Below are 19,900 nucleotides of genomic sequence, written 5' to 3'. Positions count from 1 at the left end.
AAATTTATCTGCTCGGCCCCAAATATAGCAAAATCCAATCTTTGTCAGGGGCGGGTAAGGGGGGTTGACAAGCTTGGCACGCTAAGATGCCCGAAGACCCGAGTGGTGAAACGTGACTTTTCCCTTAACAGGGGAAAAATGGGTCTGCGAATTTGTTTGCACATGTGTGTGTGTGTGTATGTGTGTGTGTGTGTATGTGTGTGTGTTCCGGGTCACCTCTTCCAGGTAGTCAGCGTAGTTTGTTTCTGACAGCCCGGCTTCTGAGAAATCCAGGAGGTTCCGCCTTCCTTCTGCTTCTAATAGGATTATTCCTCTCAGGTCGATCTTCACGGAGTCCAGATGAGCCTCCACGTCCTTGGTGAACTGTCCAAGCAGAAAACAAAAACAAAAACAAAAGACAATAACAGCGTTAGTCCAGTTCAACCGCGGTGATTGTGTTAACTGTAGAGGGAAGCAAAACGCAACAGTATTCGCTGTGAGACACCTTGTGAAGGTTGACTTGAGATATGAATAAGTGCTGTCTTGTGACAGTACACACACACACACACACACACACACTGATATTGCTCTAAGAAAAAAATCGACAGGTGAGCAGCTTTCGCGGTGAATAGTAATAATATTTTTTTTTAATCAATCCCTTGTGGGGAAACTGGTTCTCTGCAATTAACCCATCATGGATGAACCGCGAGCCGAAGGCTGCCGTCGAACACTTCGACACACTCGGTGGAGCTGGGAATCGAACCAGATATTCACCGTGTGTGTTGTACCATGGGCTGATGGTGATGAACGTCTTTGCGCGTGTCTGTCTTTAGCATGAAAGCTAAGCATTTTTCAATTTCTCTATGCTTTTAGTTATTAATTATCCGCCCAGAAATGCTAAGGATTTATTTTCTGAAGTTGAGAAAGACGTCAGATTGATGTCATTAACAAGATTGGTATTGGAGTGTAATAAAGCAGACAGGTGTGCTACGTTTGGTCCTTAGGGAGGCAGTTTACATTTTATTTATTTATTCATCATCTTTTAAGATGCTGGAGAGGCAAATGCAAATTTTTCACGCTGAAGTCTAGGATGCTAAATCCAGCCAACATACATTCCTGATGAGTCTCTTGAAGAGTGTAAGGAAATGAATCTGCAGATTCTGCTGCTGAAATATTTACTATGGCAACAACAATAGCCGCAGCATAAAAAAAGGTGACGGAATAATGCAAATTCTGTACCATGCTCATCAAAAAGTGGCTAATGGAAATGTAGCTTTGGTGGCGTGCAGCACGGGGAGTCTATGTCTTGATGGATCTAATGATTGATGATGTTTTGTAAAATCGAAGGAGTCATTGTTATGTAATCCGGTTGCGGTTATATATATATATATATATATATATATATATATATATGGCAGCGCTCGTAAACGCGACCCCCCTGGCATGCGGGTGACGTCAAGGCCTCCATGTTTGGCCAAGAGACCCCTTGAAACTGATAAAACAATCAAACGAAAGCCAGATGTTTAAAATAATGACTGCTTTTGAAATCCCATCTTATATCCAGCAGCGGCTCTTGTTTTCTTTCTCATTACGCCTGCGACATTCACTGCCCATAAAGGGCGACAAGGGGATGGTTGGTTTAGCTTCGGCTGCCGGACGGAAGCGGCCGAGACGATCGCTGAACATTTATCTCTGAGTCGGCCGACGCCGCAGTGAAACGAGCATCAGGACAACGTCATAACTTGATGCATGTCGGAGCAATCGAAAATGCGCTTTGTGCTGACAGCGGAACAACTGTTAGCTGATGCTAATGCTACAAAGGACAGAATACACACACACATATAATAAACACTTGTCACACAGCAGTTGACAAAAGTCATCTTACTTTGGTTTTACTTCAAGTCTCGATCAAATTAATTTCTTTAACACTTTAAGACATATTTTAAATATATATATGTATATATAACTGCTATGATTGTATTTTAAGGATATACAGCAAAACAATATATATATCTCATACATCTCAAACATGTAATGAATTTAATTCAGCGAGATATCTAGATATATACTGCTCAAAAAAATAAAGGGAACACTTGAACAACACAATGTAACTCCAAGTCAATCACACTTCTGTGAAATCATAGTGTCCACTCAGGAAGCAACACAGATTCATTTTGACTTGTTTTAAGGACATTACATCAAAGTTGGATCAGCCTGGAGTTTGTTTTTACACTTTAATTTTGAGTGTGATTCCTAATCCAGACCTCCATGGGTTAATACATTTGATTTCCATTGATCATTTTTGTGTGATTTTGTTGTCAGCACATTCAACTGTGTAAAGAGCAAAGTATTTCATAAGAATATTTCATTGATTTAGATCTAGGATGTGTTTTTAAGTGTTCCCTTTATTTTTTTGAGCAGTGTATATACAATCAAATAAGACCTTGAAACTTGTGGATGTCAATGTAATAAAAAAAACAAATCCAAAATTGGATTGCTGGGATAGGACATTCCTTTCCCTCTCTGATTTTACAACATTGTCAAAAATTCCTCAGGCTATTTATTCATTTCACTGCCGCCCCTTTATGCTTTTGGTTGATTCTGTGCTTTCTTATCTGCTTGAAGACACGCTTGCTGTTTACTGCTCTGTACTTTAATATCCTGTTACTTGAAAACAAACCAAACACAACAAAATGACCATGACCACGTCCAGGATTAATATCCTGTGGATAAATCATATAGATGATTAACTGCCTTCCTCTTCTTCACGATGAATATAAAGTGCTGATTTTTGAAATAACGTCCAAGGAAACATCATTGAATAACTTATTTACAGGGAGAAACTTTTAAAATAATTTTGAGATCATTAGAAGTCAGTTCTTTGTGAAAAGATGTCATTCGAGAAAAGACAACTTAAAGCAAATTGAACCTGGGTTTTCTGCAAAGAACATCATATGAAGGATCTCCGTGTTCACTGACCATTGTTGTGTTCAGGAAAGAGGAGATGTTGAAGACTTTGTCCAGACGCATGGCCAGGTAGATGCCCTTGTTATCTTTGCAAGTGCTTAAAAAACAAAACAAACACATAGAGGCATAAAATTGACAATCAATTTCAGGGGAAAAGGGTGCATTTGCTGTCACCTAGTGAATACAACTGGAACTGCAAGGCACTCATATGGCAGACGCAAGACTCCATAGTTAGATTAATTCAATTAAAAGTTCATTTTTTTTTTCTGCGCTCTGACAACTGCATCACGTGCTGGATCTGAAAACCCCCAAAAAGGATTTAGCTGCAGGTAACTTTGACCCATCAGACCACAATATCAGTATCATTAAAGATAGATGTTTTAAATCCATTAAATCAGGGGTCTCAGACTCGCGGCCTTCGGAACAATATTTTGTGGCCCTCTGCCTGAAATCAAATCTTTGTGTTAGTGCGGCCCGAGCGGGGTTTTATGCAGTGGGTTTCAAAAAAAAAAAAAAAAACAAACAAAAAAAAAACAAGCAGAGAAAAAATGAAAAAGTAACTTTGCAATGTTTTTTTGTCTCAAAATTTGAAAACAAAATGATTTTTTGGTGAGAAAAAGCCTCCAGTGACATTGTTTAAACAATCTTTTCTTTTCTTATTTCTATAAAAAACATAAAAAACAATAGCTAAAGAAAAACGGGCAAATATATTGATTAAATCACCAGAACAGCCACTATTAGCCTTGTTAAACATGATACCTCCTCTCATACATGCTGCCAATCCCTTTTCTTATAAATTCTTGTGGCAAATTTTCCCACAGTCAAGATTTTCTCTTTTAACTCAACCATATTTTTAGGGTGTAATTTCATCAATTCTTTTTTAATATTCATTTTTAATATTAATTCGCCATGTATTTTTTAGAGAAACACTTCATTATATATAAAGATTTTTATAATTTACCTGTTTACCTCCTTTACACTAAAACAAAGGAAAAATTTGGACTTAGTGTTACTTCTAGGTAATGATTTTACCGGTCCGGCCCCCTTGACATGAAGTGGGAAATTAAGCGGTGGGAAATTAAATTCCTTCTTACTTATTTTAAAAAAGCGTGTTCTGGGCAAATGTCGGTTTGGATATTAGACGTTAGTTCAAGCTAATTAGGATGTGAAAGAGGCAGCCGAGCGGGACTTCCTCATCACATCTTCATCAGGTCCATCTGCATCAATCGAGCCTCAGATGTGTTTCCGATGAGAAATGGGAAGGGGAAACACACACACACACACACACACATACACATAACCGGAGGAAGGTGATTCATCTGGAGAAAAGAGCACGCCTGACCTGTAGAGGCTCTCCGAGGTCAGCTCGAGGTCCGAGTCGTTGTACAGGTAGCCGGGGATGAAATTCTTCCACTCCGAGTTGATCAGAAAAGGCGTGTCCACGACCTGGTGAATCCAAAACCGAAGAATATTCAAATTCTGATGCAACATAGCGGTTATATCCTCTGCAAAGTCCATGAATAAATGCATCGGTGCTAGAATGACGAGCGCCGTTCCAAACATTGCAACACACACGCACACAATATTGAACATTAAAATTCATGCATCTAAGTAAAGTCAGGGCGAGTCAACTCAATGGGTTGCATTGGAAGCAAACTATTAGAGCGTCACCACCGGCCTTGAAGAGTTCTTTGGTGTGGAAAGGTTCGCAGAGGAGTTTCTCCATGTTCCCTCCTGCCAGGAAGATGACGGTCACCAGCCCCATCAGCACCCAGGAGAAGATGAAGCTGAATCCGACGCCGCTGCGTAGAAAACACACCGGAACCGCCGCAGGTTAAAAAAACACAACCGACTGCCTCATCTAATATTAATAATAAAATCTTTAACCTGATCTCATGTAACTCATTTTGCCTTGTCAGGTTGCATACCTGTCACACTTTCTTTTAAGGCCTCAGTGTAATAGTGTTCTGCTGTTATGTAAATATGAAAGTGACATTTGTTATGCAAGTATATTGTATTAAGATGCTAATATATGTAATATATTAGCATGGTGTTTGTTTTCTGTATGCCAACTCTTGTGCAAGAGTGACGGAAATATACAAGATATTTAGTGTCGAGGTGGCATATATATTAAAATATATATATTTAAAATATGTATGCCAACTCTTGTGCAAGAGTTGGCATACTATTATGCAATAGTGAATATAAATGTCATATCGGTGCATGTCCGGGAGCTGATATTGGCCTACGATGATCGTTACGATCGAAAATGTTTATTTTTCTCATCTCCAGATTCTCCAGACGTGCGATGTCGGGCGAAGGTTTTTTAAGTTGCCGCCGAGCCGTGTCGTGGACCTACGCCATGAGCATGGTGCCTCCTGTGTTGGAGATGCAGCCGCGCGTGGTGGGCGAGGCATGCTTGTCGTATCCCAGGGTGCCGCACAGCAGGCCCAGGTAGTTGAAGGCCAGGACCAGGACAACCATGCAGCAAAGTGCGATACAGCCGATCCACCTGGAGGCGGAGTAACAAAGCAGTCGGGACTAGAATTGGGGAAAATTCACATGCTTAGCATGCCCGTTTCATGCCGAACAGTTGAAAATAAAAACCCAAACAACGATTTTGGTCGCGTTTGTTGTCTATAAGTGCACAGAGACTTAAAGAAAGCTAACAAAAACTATAGCTGATGTTGCAATAGCGATGAATATTAGCAATTGCTAATATATCAGAATCGGAAATTCGGTGTAGCGGTGCCTACTGGACAACAGAATAATTATAATGATAAATAACGTTTGTCAAAATGAAAGAAAACAGGTTGTGCATAGGAGCATGTAATGGCTAACCGGTTCTGAAGACGATACCAATAAAGTGACGTTAAAGAATTGCTCAAGCTGGGGGCTTTGATTATTTCTTATTATAAAAAAGACGGCTAAAACATAATTAGACTATAGATAGTACTAGCATGGCGCTCAGAAGCATCAACTATCACAGTCTGACAGATGTGAAAAGATGCCTATCCATGGATAACTGGCAAAAAAAAATTGTAAGAGGAAGCCGGCAATACAATTGGGTGTTAGTTTTCAGGAAAATCAAATCAAAAGTCCAGACATACCATTGTCTCAAATAAAATTTTGAGTAAATATGAAAAAAATGCGGGGTAAAAAGTTAAATAAAGATATGTTAATGGACGTGACTCTTAGTGCATTTTGTGATTGGGCGAGTACCTGTAAAAGTCCAATTTGTCAATTTCAGGGTAGTGGTCCTCGATCTTGGCGTGGGCGTGGCTGACGAAGATGGTGAAGTTGGAGAGGCTGCTCTGCACCGGGAAGGCCTTGGAGAAGCTGCTGATGTTGACGCCGATACCGTCCACCAGCCCTTGGACGCCTGGGAGGGAAATGTTAGGTTTCACCGAAGCGGCTGAGCGATGAACACCGGTAAGGCGGAGATAATTCAAATCTGCTCAAGTCGATGTTGCGCATATGTAGTGAGAGAAAACGTGATGTATCTTACTCTCCACGGCAACCCTGGTCTGCTCAATCACCATGTCCGGTGTGCTGTTCAAGGAGGCGTAACCCTGTCAGGGAGGAAATCAATGCAAATATTGAAAGTTACTAAATATTTAAAGTAACTGCGCGCCTTTTCGTCTCTTTGACGCATCACTTTTTTAATCTCCAAGGAGGTCGCGTCGCCTCAAGGTTATTCTTTGTTTTTACAACGTGGTTTTGAAAAGCCGGCGTCGCATTTCCTTCCACAAGTACGACAACTTCCTCAACAAATCTCTCACGGGAATAAAACGAAGACGTTGAAAAGGTCAAAGCGGGAATGCGGACGGATGGCGGTGTCTTGTAGGGCGGCGGCTCAAAAAACCCACGGTTCACAAGCCGGGGTCTGTGGGCCTGAGCTTGGGGGTCCGTGAAATCAGTAGCAATAAATGATTTAAGCTCCTACTGGATGCATTCATAAGATGAATCAAAAAAAGCCACTCCAGATCCACACCAACAATAAAATCAAGAGAAGAAAAAATGACCGCACCAGTGACCCGTCACCAGGTGCATTACCAAAAATATGGCGCCCTACTTTCGCCTCGGGCCACTTTGATATGGCCGTGATCGACACATGACGTAAACCAGACAAGCGTCTTTATCCAGGAGTCATCTGGCAGACACCTGATGCTGTTGCCATGGCAACATATTTCAGCGTGTCCACTTGTGTTGCCAGGCAGATCCGGCGAAATCGAGACATTATGAGGACAGATAAACATGAAGGGGGTTACAGGAGCGCTCCGGACCCACCCGCTGGATGATCGCTATGAGGTCCGTCTTCATCAGATCCTTCATCCTCTCCAGCTGGGAATTCACACTGGGGAGCTGGAACAGTCAAATTTAGCGGTATTAGCATTTTTCCCCGGCCAATTACTTTATATTCACGTTTTCATCGACAAAACTTTAGTCCTATTTCAATTAAAAATTGATCTTCGTTCGTTGTTTCGGCGACTCTCTCCCGTACCCGTGTGAAGTTGGCGCTGATCTGAAGCTGCTGCAGCGACTGGCGGATGTTGCGGCACAGCTGCGCCGTGGTGGCGTCCGACTCTTCGTCGTGGCAGCCCGGGTCGTTCAGGGTGCGGTCGATGCTCGTCCGGACGAGGCTCAGGTTGAAACTGAGTTTCCCCGTGGCTTCCTTGAGGACTTCCAGGGACACGCTGACGTTCTCCAGGGCCTCCTTGGTTTCCCGCATGGCTGCACAGAGACACGTGCACAGGTGAGCGGGCAGAAAGTCACAGCGAGACCGCATTACGTAAGAGGTGTTGGACTGAAACAGGGTCTGGACACAGGAAAGGAGCCGCCAAGCCGGTGTGGAGCGGCTGTTGATGCAACCGACGCGTCTCGTGATACATCTCGATGCACATTTTCATTCAGACAAGATGGTTGCTGGGAAACAAAAACGATATGCCATAATTCTGCTTTGCATTCCTCAAGTGATGGAAGCTTTCTGTTAATTTTCTGTATGATTCAAATCATGGAGTTGGACAGAGAATATAAAACCCCACAGATCTGCTGATGAAAGACTTTGACATGTAACTTCTCATTATTTTGTGAAAATAAAATGGTTCAGAGAATGAACACATTATCACCCTTCAATTTGAATGTGGAATGTTTCTCAGTGCATGAATTCCAGGGGACAGATTACACTGATGCACGGTGTGATAGCATGATGCTAATTTCAAGTATAAGAAACCTTCAGGAGGAAGTATTAACAAAAATGCTGTTCTTTGCTCTCAATGCATATCATGGAAGCACTGCCACCTCGACACTAAATATCTTGGAGCTAGCGCGCGGCACGCAGGTTGTTATGCTACCTTTGCACAAGCATGCAGGTCGGTTATGTTGCTTTGTATGAGCTCGCAAGTTGGTTATGCTAGCTTTGCACAAGCATGCAGGTTAGTTATGTTGCTCTGCACGAGCACGGAGGTCGGTTATGCTAGCTTTGCACGAGCACGCAGGTCAGTTATGTTGCTTTGCACGAGCACGCAAGTCGGTTATGATAGCTTTGTACAAGCACGCAGGTTGGTTATGCTAGCTTCGCACGAACAAGCAGGTCAGTTATGCTAGCTTTGCATGAGCACGCAGGTCGGTTATGCTAGCTTTGCATGAGCATGCAGGTCGGTTATGCTAGCTTTGCATGAGCACGCAGGTCGGTTATGTTGTTCTGCACGAGCATGCAGGTCGGTTATGCTAGCTTTGCATGAGCCTGCAGGTCGGTTATGCTAGCTTTGCATGAGCACGCAGGTCGATTATGTTGTTCTGCACGAGCACGCAGGTCGGTTATGCTAGCTTTCCACGAGCACGCAGGTCGGTTATGTTGCTTTGCACGAGCACGCAAGTCAGTTATGATAGCTTTGTACAAGCACGCAGGTTGGTTATGCTAGCTTCGCACGAACAAGCAGGTCGGTTATGCTAGCTTTGCATGAGCACGCAGGTCGGTTATGTTGTTCTGCACGAGCACGCGGGTCGGTAATGCTAGCTTTCCACGAGCACGCAGGTCAGTTATGTTGCTTTGCATGAACACGCAGGTTGGTAATGGTATCTTTGCTGATGAAGGCAGTGGACCGGGGGATCAAATTCAGAAACAAAATGTCCAAGTCCATGATTGCTGTTCTCCATATTTAAAGATAGGGGTTATAAGAGGGGCTGCAGACTGAAGCTGCTTATGAGAATTACTAAGTGCTGTCGCGGAAGACAACATCAAAACAAATCCTGCAGCTGAGGATGGAAGGGAAGTAGAACGGGTCACGTTGAAGAGACGCAGATGTGTTTTTTGCACTCATCTATGGTCTGGAATGAAGACTGATGGGAAAATAAACCGGATCCTGAAATTTAAGCTCATGTACTGTATATCGATTCATTCATCACACAAATGAATCTCGTGTCAAATATTGAAATGCGATTCATTTCGATTGATCAATTACAAAGCCTCTAATTAATTACATTCATTTATCTAATCGCGGGTCACCCCTGGTTTAGAATGAAAAATAAAAAAAAATGACGAGGCGTTCGTCTGCTCTGTCCTCGATCTCGAAGCCTGTTCCTTGAAAAAAAATATATCGAATTACAACAATATGACATAAACCACAGCTCCAGCTAAATTCACAGCTGCTGCTCTGGCGTAGACGCCCCCCCCCCCCCCCCCCCGAAGCCTAGATTGTTGTTTCGCAGCAAACCTGGCACCACATAAGTTCCCCAACTGTGTTCAAGTGTTATGTAACAATCAGAAAAATAGCCCAAGGCAAACTTTTGAACTCTGAGGGGATTAATCGTGAAAAACTCCGGTATCCTTGGATGTATAAAAGATGCAGGAGAGCAGGAAGGAAAACAGTGAATTTATTATGATGTCGCTAAACACAGACGGATGCAATGCGGTAATCCATAAATACTACAATCACCTCGTCGTGCGAGTTGTGAAGTATGCATGAGTCCCTCCTGTCCTCAGACAGGTGATGGCATTTTTATGTCTTCGGGTCTTTTAAGAACACAGAGGAACTTCAACGCCATCCCATAAATCCAAAAGCGACAGCCAGAGATTCAAGTCGCCATTATATCTCGCTGTCGAGCCACTTTGTTCAGCTTCGCCATTTTGCCGAACGGCGTCTCTTTCTTTTTCCCTCGTTCTTTAATAATGGTAATAAAGGCAATATACTGGTGCCGTTACAAGTTTCGGAAGGAGAAACAAAGGGGAGGTATCAAAAACATGAAGCTTCCTTAGTGAAAGTTGTAAAGACATATCATTTCTGAGATGACAGAGTCCTGCATTTCATTTCTTTGGATTACATTCAACATGAATATACCAATATTTTTTTCTATATACGCTATATAGCCAACAGTATTTGCTCACCCATTCAAATAATTGAAATTGAGTGTTCCAGTCGCTTCCATGGCCAGACCTCCAAACTTCATGTTGCCTTCAGATTAGCAGAAGAACAGCGCGCAAGAAAGCTTCGTAGAATAGGTTTCCGTGGCCGAGCAGCTGCATCACCGAGTGCAATGCAAAGCGAATCATGTTTCTCCATCTGGCAATCTGCTGGACGAATCTGGGTTTGGCAGTTGCCGGGGAAACGCTACTTGTCTAACTGTGCCAAGTGTGAAATTCGGCGGAGGGGGTTGTTTTCCAGGAGCTGGGCTCGGCCGCTTAGTTCCGTTAAAAGGAGCCCTGAAAGCTTCAGCATACCAAGACAGTTTGGACAATTCCATGCTCCCGACTTTGTGGGAACAGTTTGGAGCCGGGCCCCTTCCTTTTCCAACACGACTGCGCACCAGTGCACAAAGACAGGTCCATAAAGACATGGATGACAGAGTCTGCTGGATGAACTTGACCGGCCTGCACAGAGTCCTGACCTCAACCCCGCAGAACACTTTTGGGATGAACTAGAGCGGCGACTGAGAGCCTGACCCTCTCGTCCACATCGGTGTGTGACCTCACAAATCGGGAAGAACTTCCCATAAACACAGTCCCGAACCTCGAGGAGAGCTTTTCCAGAAGAGTTGAAGCTGTTCTAGCTACAGACAGTTGACCCACATCATATTGTACCCTATGCATTAGGAATGGGATGTCACTTGGGGTCATACGCAAGTCGGGTGAGCGAATACTTTTGGCCATACAGTATGCACTTTGGTTTTCTTTCCAAAAAGAACCCGTGATAGGCAAAATCCGTGAAGTAGAAACCTTAATTTTTTTTTACAATTATTATACAATTAAATACTCTATTATACATTGCTGCTGTCGTCCTTAAGTTTTTTTCTTCCTTCTTTATGGAACGAACGGAAGATTCATTAATTCCGTAATGCCGACCTACAGCCGCATAGCTTTTACCTTCCCTTAGCATGTCCAGAAGTTTAACTTTATCTGCGATAGATAGCATCTTCCGCTGCCTTTTGGGCCCTGCCGCAGGTGCTTTTGTCGGTCCAGAGCGTTTTATCAACATTATGGGTTTTAGAGAAACTCGAAATTGCGAGAGAATCTGCACGTACGTCATGTAAATTTGGCAAGCCGTTTTACGGACGTGTACATATTAGACTGCGACGTTATTGACGCACAGGTAGAGAAGAAGCGGAGTGACTTTTTAGCCAATCAGAATGCAGAACACAATGCACGATGCAAATCCGTGAAAAGTAAACCGCGTTATAGCGAGGGATCACCGTATAGTGTATATGATGAAATGTCAACCCAATCGCAGCTAACGTTTTGGATTCTCCGAAGATCATCTGATCAGTCCGAAATTGTGGTTGACCGTGTGATTTCCACGCAGGTCTTCACCCGGCGGGGATTGCGTTTTTTGGCTGAGTAAAGTGGCTGGGACGGACACAGTCACGGCTGGGTTCACGGAGCACGCAGGGAAATGGGGTGGGGGGGGTGGGGGATGGACTCGGGGGGGGGGTACAATGCAGGCTGATGTTTGGTGATGACCTTAAACAAAGTTAAAACTGCACTTGGCATCATTTCCAGATGGATATAAGCGCAGCTTCGACGCCACGTCACCCCAAGTTCAAGTCGGACCGCCGTCCCATCTTTGGACTAAAACCTTCGGCTGAGTTTAGAAACAAGCGCCGCTTTCTTCTGTCGTAATGAATAAGTAAATAAATAATTGGTTGTGGTCTCTGAAGTGTGAAATTGCATAGTGCAGTTTTAATGTACAAATTAAGATGGCGCTCGGGGAGCTCGGGTGGTGGTGGGGGTCCAAAACGCTGAAGGAGGGTCACAGGAGGAAAGAACAACTCGGAGGAGCACCAGTGTCAGAGTTCACAAGGGTGAGGGGTCAAAGGTCAGGATCCAGTTAGCGTTACCTTTGATGGCTCTGTCGATTTTCACTTCACACACACGCACATGAAAGAAGAACACATTCTGAACTGTTATTACACAATTATATCACAAACCGGAAGTTACAGTTGCGAGATCTGGGATTATTATGACATTATAATTATCAGATAAATTAAAAGACCAGATTATCCAGGCGGCTTTGTAAACATTACATCGATATAATTTTGTTCTTGAGCAGAAGAACCAAACTCTTTATGTAATCCCGATTGACGGATTGGCCCGGCTGCTTTCATTGGCCGATATCTGACTATCTATCCATCAATTCATCAGCGTCGGCACACACCACCTCCACAGAGCACTACATCAAGTCAATTTCCCAAGTTACGTGTTGTTTATTGTTATGTTTGTTTATTTCGCTGCTAGATATGAGCGCCTCTTTGGCTTGATAATATCTGCAAGTCAGCCACGATATTGCACCTCTCCCGCTGTGGCTGCCTGGATTTTCACGCCGCCTGATGGTATCGTGACAGGTGAAGGAAATGAAAAAACAAACAAACAAACAAACAAAAAAGTTCATATACCTCCGGCCATTCCGAGCACTCGGTCCAGGGCGGGGTGGACCTCCTTCTCCAGCTGCTTGTGTATCCTTCCGCCTAACAACGGGCCTATATCTGCGGAGAACAACAACGTCAGACATCCGTAAGCTCGTCCGCGAGGCCCGATTTCGCTTCAGCGGGTCTTAACATTCGTAAACGGGTTGCAACGCGATTGCAGGAGAAAAGTAGGATCGTGGACTCCGGGGACCCCTGGAACCACCGCCGTCTAGACCCAGTTATGTCACAGATCTGTTGTGCAAACAAGTCGAGGAAAGCGAACTCGGATAATAAGCGGGAGATACGATCCAGACTCGTGTGTGTGTGTCCACTTCACTCAGGATCAGAGCGTGGAGGTGGTCTACTTACTATCTAGGTCGTAGATCACTTTGTTCTTGGCGGTGGCATACTGGGATATGAGGTAATCAATTTGCTGCAAAACAGGAAGCACAAACAGAGCAGAGGGAGAGTTTTTTTTAACAGGAGGAGCGGCGAAGGGGTTGGTTTATTCGTGTCACGGGCGCCTGACACATGGATTGTGTTCACCCGTCAAAATAAAACAAAGAACGGGGTGGCGAGGTGCTCGGTTTGATTCCGACCGGGGGTCTTCCTGTGCGGAGTTTGCATGTTTTCCCGGTGTCTGCGTGCGTTTCTATGATGTCTGAATGCCAAAGCGAACGGTCGCTTGCGTCTATACGGTAGAACCTCGGCTTACGGACGCCCCAGATCACGAACAAATTTGGTCTACGAAGAAAAACAAACAAAATAATCACAGGCTTTCCGCATTTTAGCACAGTAGCATAGCGGCAGTTGTGCATGGTACTGCTTTTTTTGTGCTTTTTTTCCAGTAAGTCAGCCTTCATTATGGCTCCCCAGAAATGAAAAGTGCTAGTGATATTGTTCGATCTGCAGAAGGCGTGAGTATTGTTTGTTTTCCGGATCTCGCCAAGCACAACGACATGGCTTAGTCGACCATCTGTAATATCCTGAAGGACAAAGTGTGGGGAAAATCAGATTATCCTTGTTGTGTAACAGCTGTGCAACATGTACTTTGCCTGTTCTTGCCGTGTTGTACGGCAGCTGTGCTTTACCTGTCTCGTCGATCAGTCTGTTCTAATGTAAATTGACGATGCGTGTTACTGACATGACATACCACAGTACCTAAGAAGGAATCATGAGGTTGCTGACGAATATGACAAACTTGAGCTTTCTCTCCTCGTCTCTCTCTAAAAGCTTATCTAGAACCTCAATCGTTGCCCGGTATGTGAGGAGGCTGCACCCCATTTGACTTGAGCGCTGATTCTGCTTGCAGATTGGACTGATGGCCGATCGTTGTTGACTGTTGCTGGTTGATCATTGTAGCTCAGAGCATTATTTCTGTAATAAATTCCTGTAAACCCAGAAGCTCTCAGATGCGGTAAAGGCGGCTGATGTGGCTATGTTGACAAAGCAAAGGCCTAAAGTCTTAGCAGAAGTAGAAAAGTTATTATTTGTTTGGATGAATGAAAGCCAGCTTGCTGGAGATAGAGTTAGTGAGGGTCTTAGAGGCTTTGCTTTTGCATCTTTCATTTCTTTCTGTATTTTTGCCACAAATAAATCCGTGTTTTTCTGGGCTGGAGAGCAGATCAATGGGATTCACACCGATGTCAACGGGAACTATTGATTTGGTTTACAAACATTGTTCGGTTTGCGAATGAACGAATCGAGAATGCATTAAACTCGTAAGCCGAAGTTCTACCGAATTACATGTAAATGAGAGGGTGAATAGTTGTATGTCGATATATGGGATATATATGAGGGTGTTTGGCGGTTTAGAGAATGAGTGTCTGGTTGACAATGAGTTCCTCTGGCACAAATCAAGATTTTAATCCCCTCTGGATTGCTTGCGGCAAATTTGATAAGAATACTTCTTGAAGGTCTTTCAGCTGGTGGCCCTGGGCGTTCGCCCAAAAGCAGTGGATGATCCCGCCCAGGCCTCGGTCTATGTGTTTGTCTAAAACATGTCATGGAATTAGCGGCGGGCTTCATGAAAACACAAGGTGAAGAAAACCGTAGCTAAAATGTGAATGAACGCATGAACGAGGCGCGAACGCCAGATCTTAACAAAGGCGTGTCTTTACATGTTTTCATGCGTGTTTTCCAGGTGTCTTTACATCGCTTAAAAAAAAAAAAAGGCTTATATTGGGGACGTGAGGGCGTGCGGTCGACGTGAGAGTGTGCAGCTCGGCGTCCTACCATCGGCGTGTCGTTGGCGAAGGTGTGCAGGTCCCTCATGTTGCTGTTGACCAGCCGCCGTATGTTCTTCACTTGGGAGCTGAGGTTCTGGTTGGCGGCGTACGCGCACAGCACCCCGATCCTGCAGGGGCGAGTGGAGAAAAAGGCGTGATCTTTCTGTGGCCCCGGGACCTCGAAGGGCCATAGCGGGCGTCAACAGCAGAGGTCAGCATGCACCACCTTTTTGCATCGGCTAAGCACCTGTGGAGCCCCGCGGCTGGAGGACTCCGGGTTACCAAGACGATCGCGCGGATCTCAAAATAGCCGTTCAGATCAGCTATGTATGTCAATTAAGTGATCGTGACTTCCCATGTATAAACGGTGTTTTATATTATTTCATAAAAAATAAATCCCAGGAAATAAACAGACACAATAATAGGTATATCTACAAAAAGATCTGAGCGTACCTCCCCCTCCCCCCTTTTCAATTCACATGTGAAAACACGGCGGCACATAAAGCCGGGAGTTAATGCGAGCCTCTTGCGCACTTCAAACAGACCTGGGTAGCTTAATTAGCCCGAGCAACATCAAGGGGAGAGACAGCCCATAATATTAAGCCCTCGCTATGACTCACTCGTGTCCCAGCTGAATTTACGGGGCCCGGAGCTTCTCCGTCGTTACCATAGGTGCCGGCGTGTTGTGGTTTGCCTGCGATCGGCCGGCTTTGTGGTGATTAACCGACGAGCAGATGGTCGAGGGAAGGAGAGCGAGAGCGAGAGAGGAAGAAAGGGAAAAGAAAAACAAACTTCTGTTCGGTTGCGTAACCCGGAGAAGGGGTGCATCGCCGACGCTTTCGGTTTTTTTCACGTATCGTGGAAAGGTATGACGGGGGAAGCCGGGATCGATGCGAGTGAGCGGCCTCTTTTAGTTCGCCCCGGATCCGTGTACGACCGCAGTGCACGTGGAGTCAGACTGTGCCCTGCCTCTTGTCTCATTTCTTAAACATGAAAAAGGTGGGCGCCGCATCTTTGTGAGCAAGTGCATTATCTCGGCAGCGCTAAGAGTTTCCCCTTTGCGGATGAAATCCTGTTAATCCCCTCTAATCTCAACAGTGCTGTGCTGCACACATCTGTTGCATTACGCATTGTCTTTACATACCCCGTGTGTATGTGTGTGTGTGTGTGTGTGTGTGTGTGTGTGTCTTCCTGTTTTCACCCTGATGAGGTGACTTGGAAATTGTATCTGTGTTACAACATTTGTTTACCGTTTTGGCAAATAAGCATAGGCGCCGAGGATGATAATTAACTATTAATCAACTATTAATGAACCCCTATGGCTGCTAAACAAGTCGGCTCCAGCTTTAGGTGCACAACTACAATGCCGAAAAAATAATTAACAAGGTCTGACATGTGTGGAGATTAAGTCGGAACACAGGTGCGGATTCGTGTTGCGCTGGGAGAGTGGTAAGAAAACAACAGTGAACGCATTATTACGTAACTTAAGAAGCCAAAATACGAAATTGCAATACGACATAGTTTATCCGAGCACACGTGTATCAGCATGCATTATTTTTCAGGATGTGACTTACTGTGACAGTGAGAAGAAAGAAAACTGTGAGCGCAGTGAGCGCACTGCAAATGAATTAGATAAAAAAAAAAATTCTGTGTAATTTTGCTGTGTAACTCATCAAGTGGCAGGTGTCCAGCCAATCATACGATACGATGCAATTTCGCTACGCAGCCAATCACGGCATTGACATTACTTAAGCACATATTCTGCCTATACACGCTATATAACGATAATAACAGTGTGGCGGAGTTAAGTGATGCTAATGCTAACATGCTAAGCCCTTATGGCAAATGTGATAACGTCCACTCACCGAACCAAAGTAAAAAAGAAATGTGTTTTTTTAAGTCGGAACAGCTGTCGGAGTATGTGGAAATAGAAGAATAAGCGATGAAACTGGGTGAGATGTTTTCTTTTTCGAGCGAGAAAAGTCTGCTCTGCAAAACATGCAGCAAAGCTAAAGTAGTAAGCCAGTTTTCTGATGGGAAAATATGGACTAAATGGACGCCGTGATCCCAGGTGTGATACTGGCGCGTGGCCACAGCGTGCACGTCTAATGTTGCTCACAGTGGTCCTCAGTGTGCACAGCGAGGTTGTCTCTATGCCCAGACATATGAAAAATTGAACATTTCCTTGGACCGATCGCCAGTCGCCCAGAGGGTCACATATACAGGACTGTCTCAGAAAATTAGAATATTGTGATAAAGTTCTTTATCTTCTTTAATGCAATAAAAAAACAAAAATTGCTTTTTCATGACATTCTAATATTTTGAGATAGGATTTTTGAGTTTTCTTAAGATGTAAGCCATAATCAGCAATATTGAAATAATAAAAGGCTTGCAATATTTCAGTTGCTTTGCAATGAATCCAGAATGTATGACATTTTTGTATTTGCAATATTCTAATTTTCTGTAGAAAGACAAACATCCACTCAATCTCTCATTCACATATCTTTGCAATTTACTGCATGTTTTTGGACTTTTGGAGGAAACCTGGGAAAACATGCAAACTCCACACAGAAAGGCGCCCTTTGGTAACAAAACCAGGGACCTCCTTGTTTTGGTTCATCTCTTGGTTACTTTAGCTGGAACCAATACTCATTCATTTGTATTTGTGTTATTGTTATCAGTCATAATAGGAGTATTTGCAAAAGGCAGAAGTAATTTCTATGTACAGCCATACAAATGCCCAGCACAGAGCCGCTGGTGTTTTTTTTTTTTTCTTCTTCACGTGTGCAGTAAATTCTATCATTGTATGAGTGGAGGAGCTGACAAAGGAGTGGAGCCACCAAGAACCGGGGGAGGAATCACACTTTCACAACAAAAGCCTTTTGTGAAACGCGCTTTCTGCCCTCTCTCTCGCTCTTTCCCTCCATCTCGTCCTCACACACACACACACACACACACAAGTCCATCACAATCCATCCCTCACTCCACACACACATATTCTCTCTCTCTCACGCTCGCCAAATCCACACTTTCCTCCCCTCCGCCTCTCCTTCGAGTTCTCCGGCCCGACTTGTCACTTTCCATCCACGTCTGTTTCCCTGCACCTATGTTTCTCGATATCCCTCCGCTCAGACTTTTTTTCTTCTTTTTTTTTTATTGTCGTCCTCTCTCACCTGTTTTATTATCTTCCCCCCCGACTCCTGCTTTATTATCACCTCCTGCCGGCAGCGGCTTCTCCCCTCCTTTTCTGATTCTCGCCTCCATCCACTTTTAACCTTAATTCACTTTCCTTCTCCCCCCGTCCAACTCCGTCTGTCAATCTTTCTCTCTCTCTCTTTCTGCCGGTGTCCGGCAGGGTTCGGTGGAATCCTCGGCCGAACAAAAGGTCTTTGAGTGAGACGCGACGTGCTTTCCAACAAGCCGTTCACCTTTCAGCGCCGGGATTACTTTTGGTTGGGTTTCATCTGGGTTGTAGTTTAGAATTTTAATGTTGCGGGGGGGTGGGGGGGGTGAGAAAAAAAGACAGGAAGAAAGGATGAAAGAAAGAGGAGAGAAAGAATCAATAGCTTGAAATGCAGTTTGTGCTTTTTTTTTCTCCCTGTCGCTTGTTTCTTACTTTTCTCGACCAAACTGCATTTCTTTTAATTCGTTTGTGAAAGCAAAAAAAAAAAAGGAATCACGCTTTTTTTTTGCTTTAGGAACGATAATCAACATTGCGAAACATGATCAATCGATCGTTTCATCCATTGCTACTTGCTTTACCAGTTTTTGATGCGTGATTTGTTTTGAAAAAGGCGATCCTAAATAACTAATAACTGCATGTTACAACTACATGCAGTGATACGTGTCATAATTGCAGAACATTGAACAGATTTCTTGAGTGAAAGTCTTTTCCGTGTTTTATCTTGCTGCATCAACAGATCCCGTTTTTTTTACTAACTGCATTTTCTCAGTATTTGGCGAAGCCGAAAAGCAGACGGAAACGCTGAAAAAAATGCAATTTGACAAGAACTCTGAATGGAACTCTGGTTTGTACGACGCGATACATTTTAGAGGGGTTTGCATTTCCATCGCATTTTCTCTTCACTGAACCCAAGGTGGCCAAAATTCTATGACGTCAGACAGTTGGAACTACACAACTTATTCCATTTATCGATTTATCTATTCATCTATTTATTCCTTAGTCGAGAAATGAAACTAGCTTTGTCTTGGTCGGCAACTTTCACCTCTGATTCAAGTCCACTGTGTGTGTGTGTGTGTGTGTGTGTGTTTGTGTTGACCAGAGGGGGTAATTCAACCACAGCAATGCTAATATTTACCTCCAGCATCTCTGCATGTAAAAAAAAAAAAAAAAAAAAGGGAAAAAGGTTTGTAATTTCTGTTTGAATGAGGGCCAAGTGACACATGGTGGGAGCTCTCTGCCTGAGGGTGGAATCTCCACAGCAGCAGATGAAGAAGGGCACCAAACTAGCGCAGCGCCCCAGAATCTAGGCCACTGCTGGGGGCTGGGTGGTGAGTGTTCCATGGTCTGGTGGCTCCATGGTTTTGTTTTTTTTGCCAGCTAACAATGGCCTGCATTCATCGCGACTGTAGCCGGAGAGGCCGGGACACCGGCTCCCAGCTCCTCCCTGCGTCCGTAAAACTGAAACCGGTCCTTTATTACGACTCGTCTTGACAAACAACCGTCAACATATGTTGATCAAAACTCTCCGTAAAAGTCTCATTCAAGATTCAAAACGTTTATTGTCACATGTACATTGTAGAACTTCCTACAGCGTACAGTGAAACTCGCAGTGCATTGGGAAATGTGCTCGTAGAAGAGTGTA

At 44.0% G+C, this 19,900-nt stretch overlaps 1 protein-coding gene across 24 annotated transcripts in view; it reads right to left on the bottom strand.

The window, feature by feature from the left end:
- Nucleotides 1-19,900, bottom strand: part of prom1a (prominin 1a) — an 88,828-nt gene that overhangs the window by 15,743 nt on the left and 53,185 nt on the right. For 14 of the 24 annotated variants that reach the window (XM_086158094.1, XM_086158096.1, XM_086158101.1 and 11 more), the window contains exons 5-17: nucleotides 15,082-15,202; nucleotides 13,216-13,279; nucleotides 12,835-12,924; nucleotides 12,280-12,303; nucleotides 7,451-7,680; nucleotides 7,237-7,311; nucleotides 6,455-6,518; nucleotides 6,169-6,361; nucleotides 5,306-5,458; nucleotides 4,625-4,748; nucleotides 4,289-4,392; nucleotides 2,959-3,043; nucleotides 217-363 (exon numbers count right to left, since the gene is read on the bottom strand). In XM_086158094.1, the coding sequence (XP_086014220.1) occupies nucleotides 217-363; nucleotides 2,959-3,043; nucleotides 4,289-4,392; nucleotides 4,625-4,748; nucleotides 5,306-5,458; nucleotides 6,169-6,361; nucleotides 6,455-6,518; nucleotides 7,237-7,311; nucleotides 7,451-7,680; nucleotides 12,280-12,303; nucleotides 12,835-12,924; nucleotides 13,216-13,279; nucleotides 15,082-15,202 (1,474 nt within the window). The remainder of the gene's footprint in view (nucleotides 1-216; nucleotides 364-2,958; nucleotides 3,044-4,288; nucleotides 4,393-4,624; nucleotides 4,749-5,305; nucleotides 5,459-6,168; nucleotides 6,362-6,454; nucleotides 6,519-7,236; nucleotides 7,312-7,450; nucleotides 7,681-12,279; nucleotides 12,304-12,834; nucleotides 12,925-13,215; nucleotides 13,280-15,081; nucleotides 15,203-19,900) is intronic. The other 10 variants (XM_086158102.1, XM_086158103.1, XM_086158117.1 and 7 more) reach the window with 3 other exon arrangements.

This window comes from Fistularia commersonii, chromosome 13, assembly GCF_037954325.1.
Source record: "Fistularia commersonii isolate RoL2024-O1a breed Wild chromosome 13, RoL_Fcom_v1.0, whole genome shotgun sequence".
Lineage (NCBI taxonomy): Eukaryota > Metazoa > Chordata > Actinopteri > Syngnathiformes > Fistulariidae > Fistularia > Fistularia commersonii.
The sequence above is the reverse complement of the archived record's forward strand: the minus strand, read 5'-3'. Positions and strand labels throughout refer to the sequence as shown.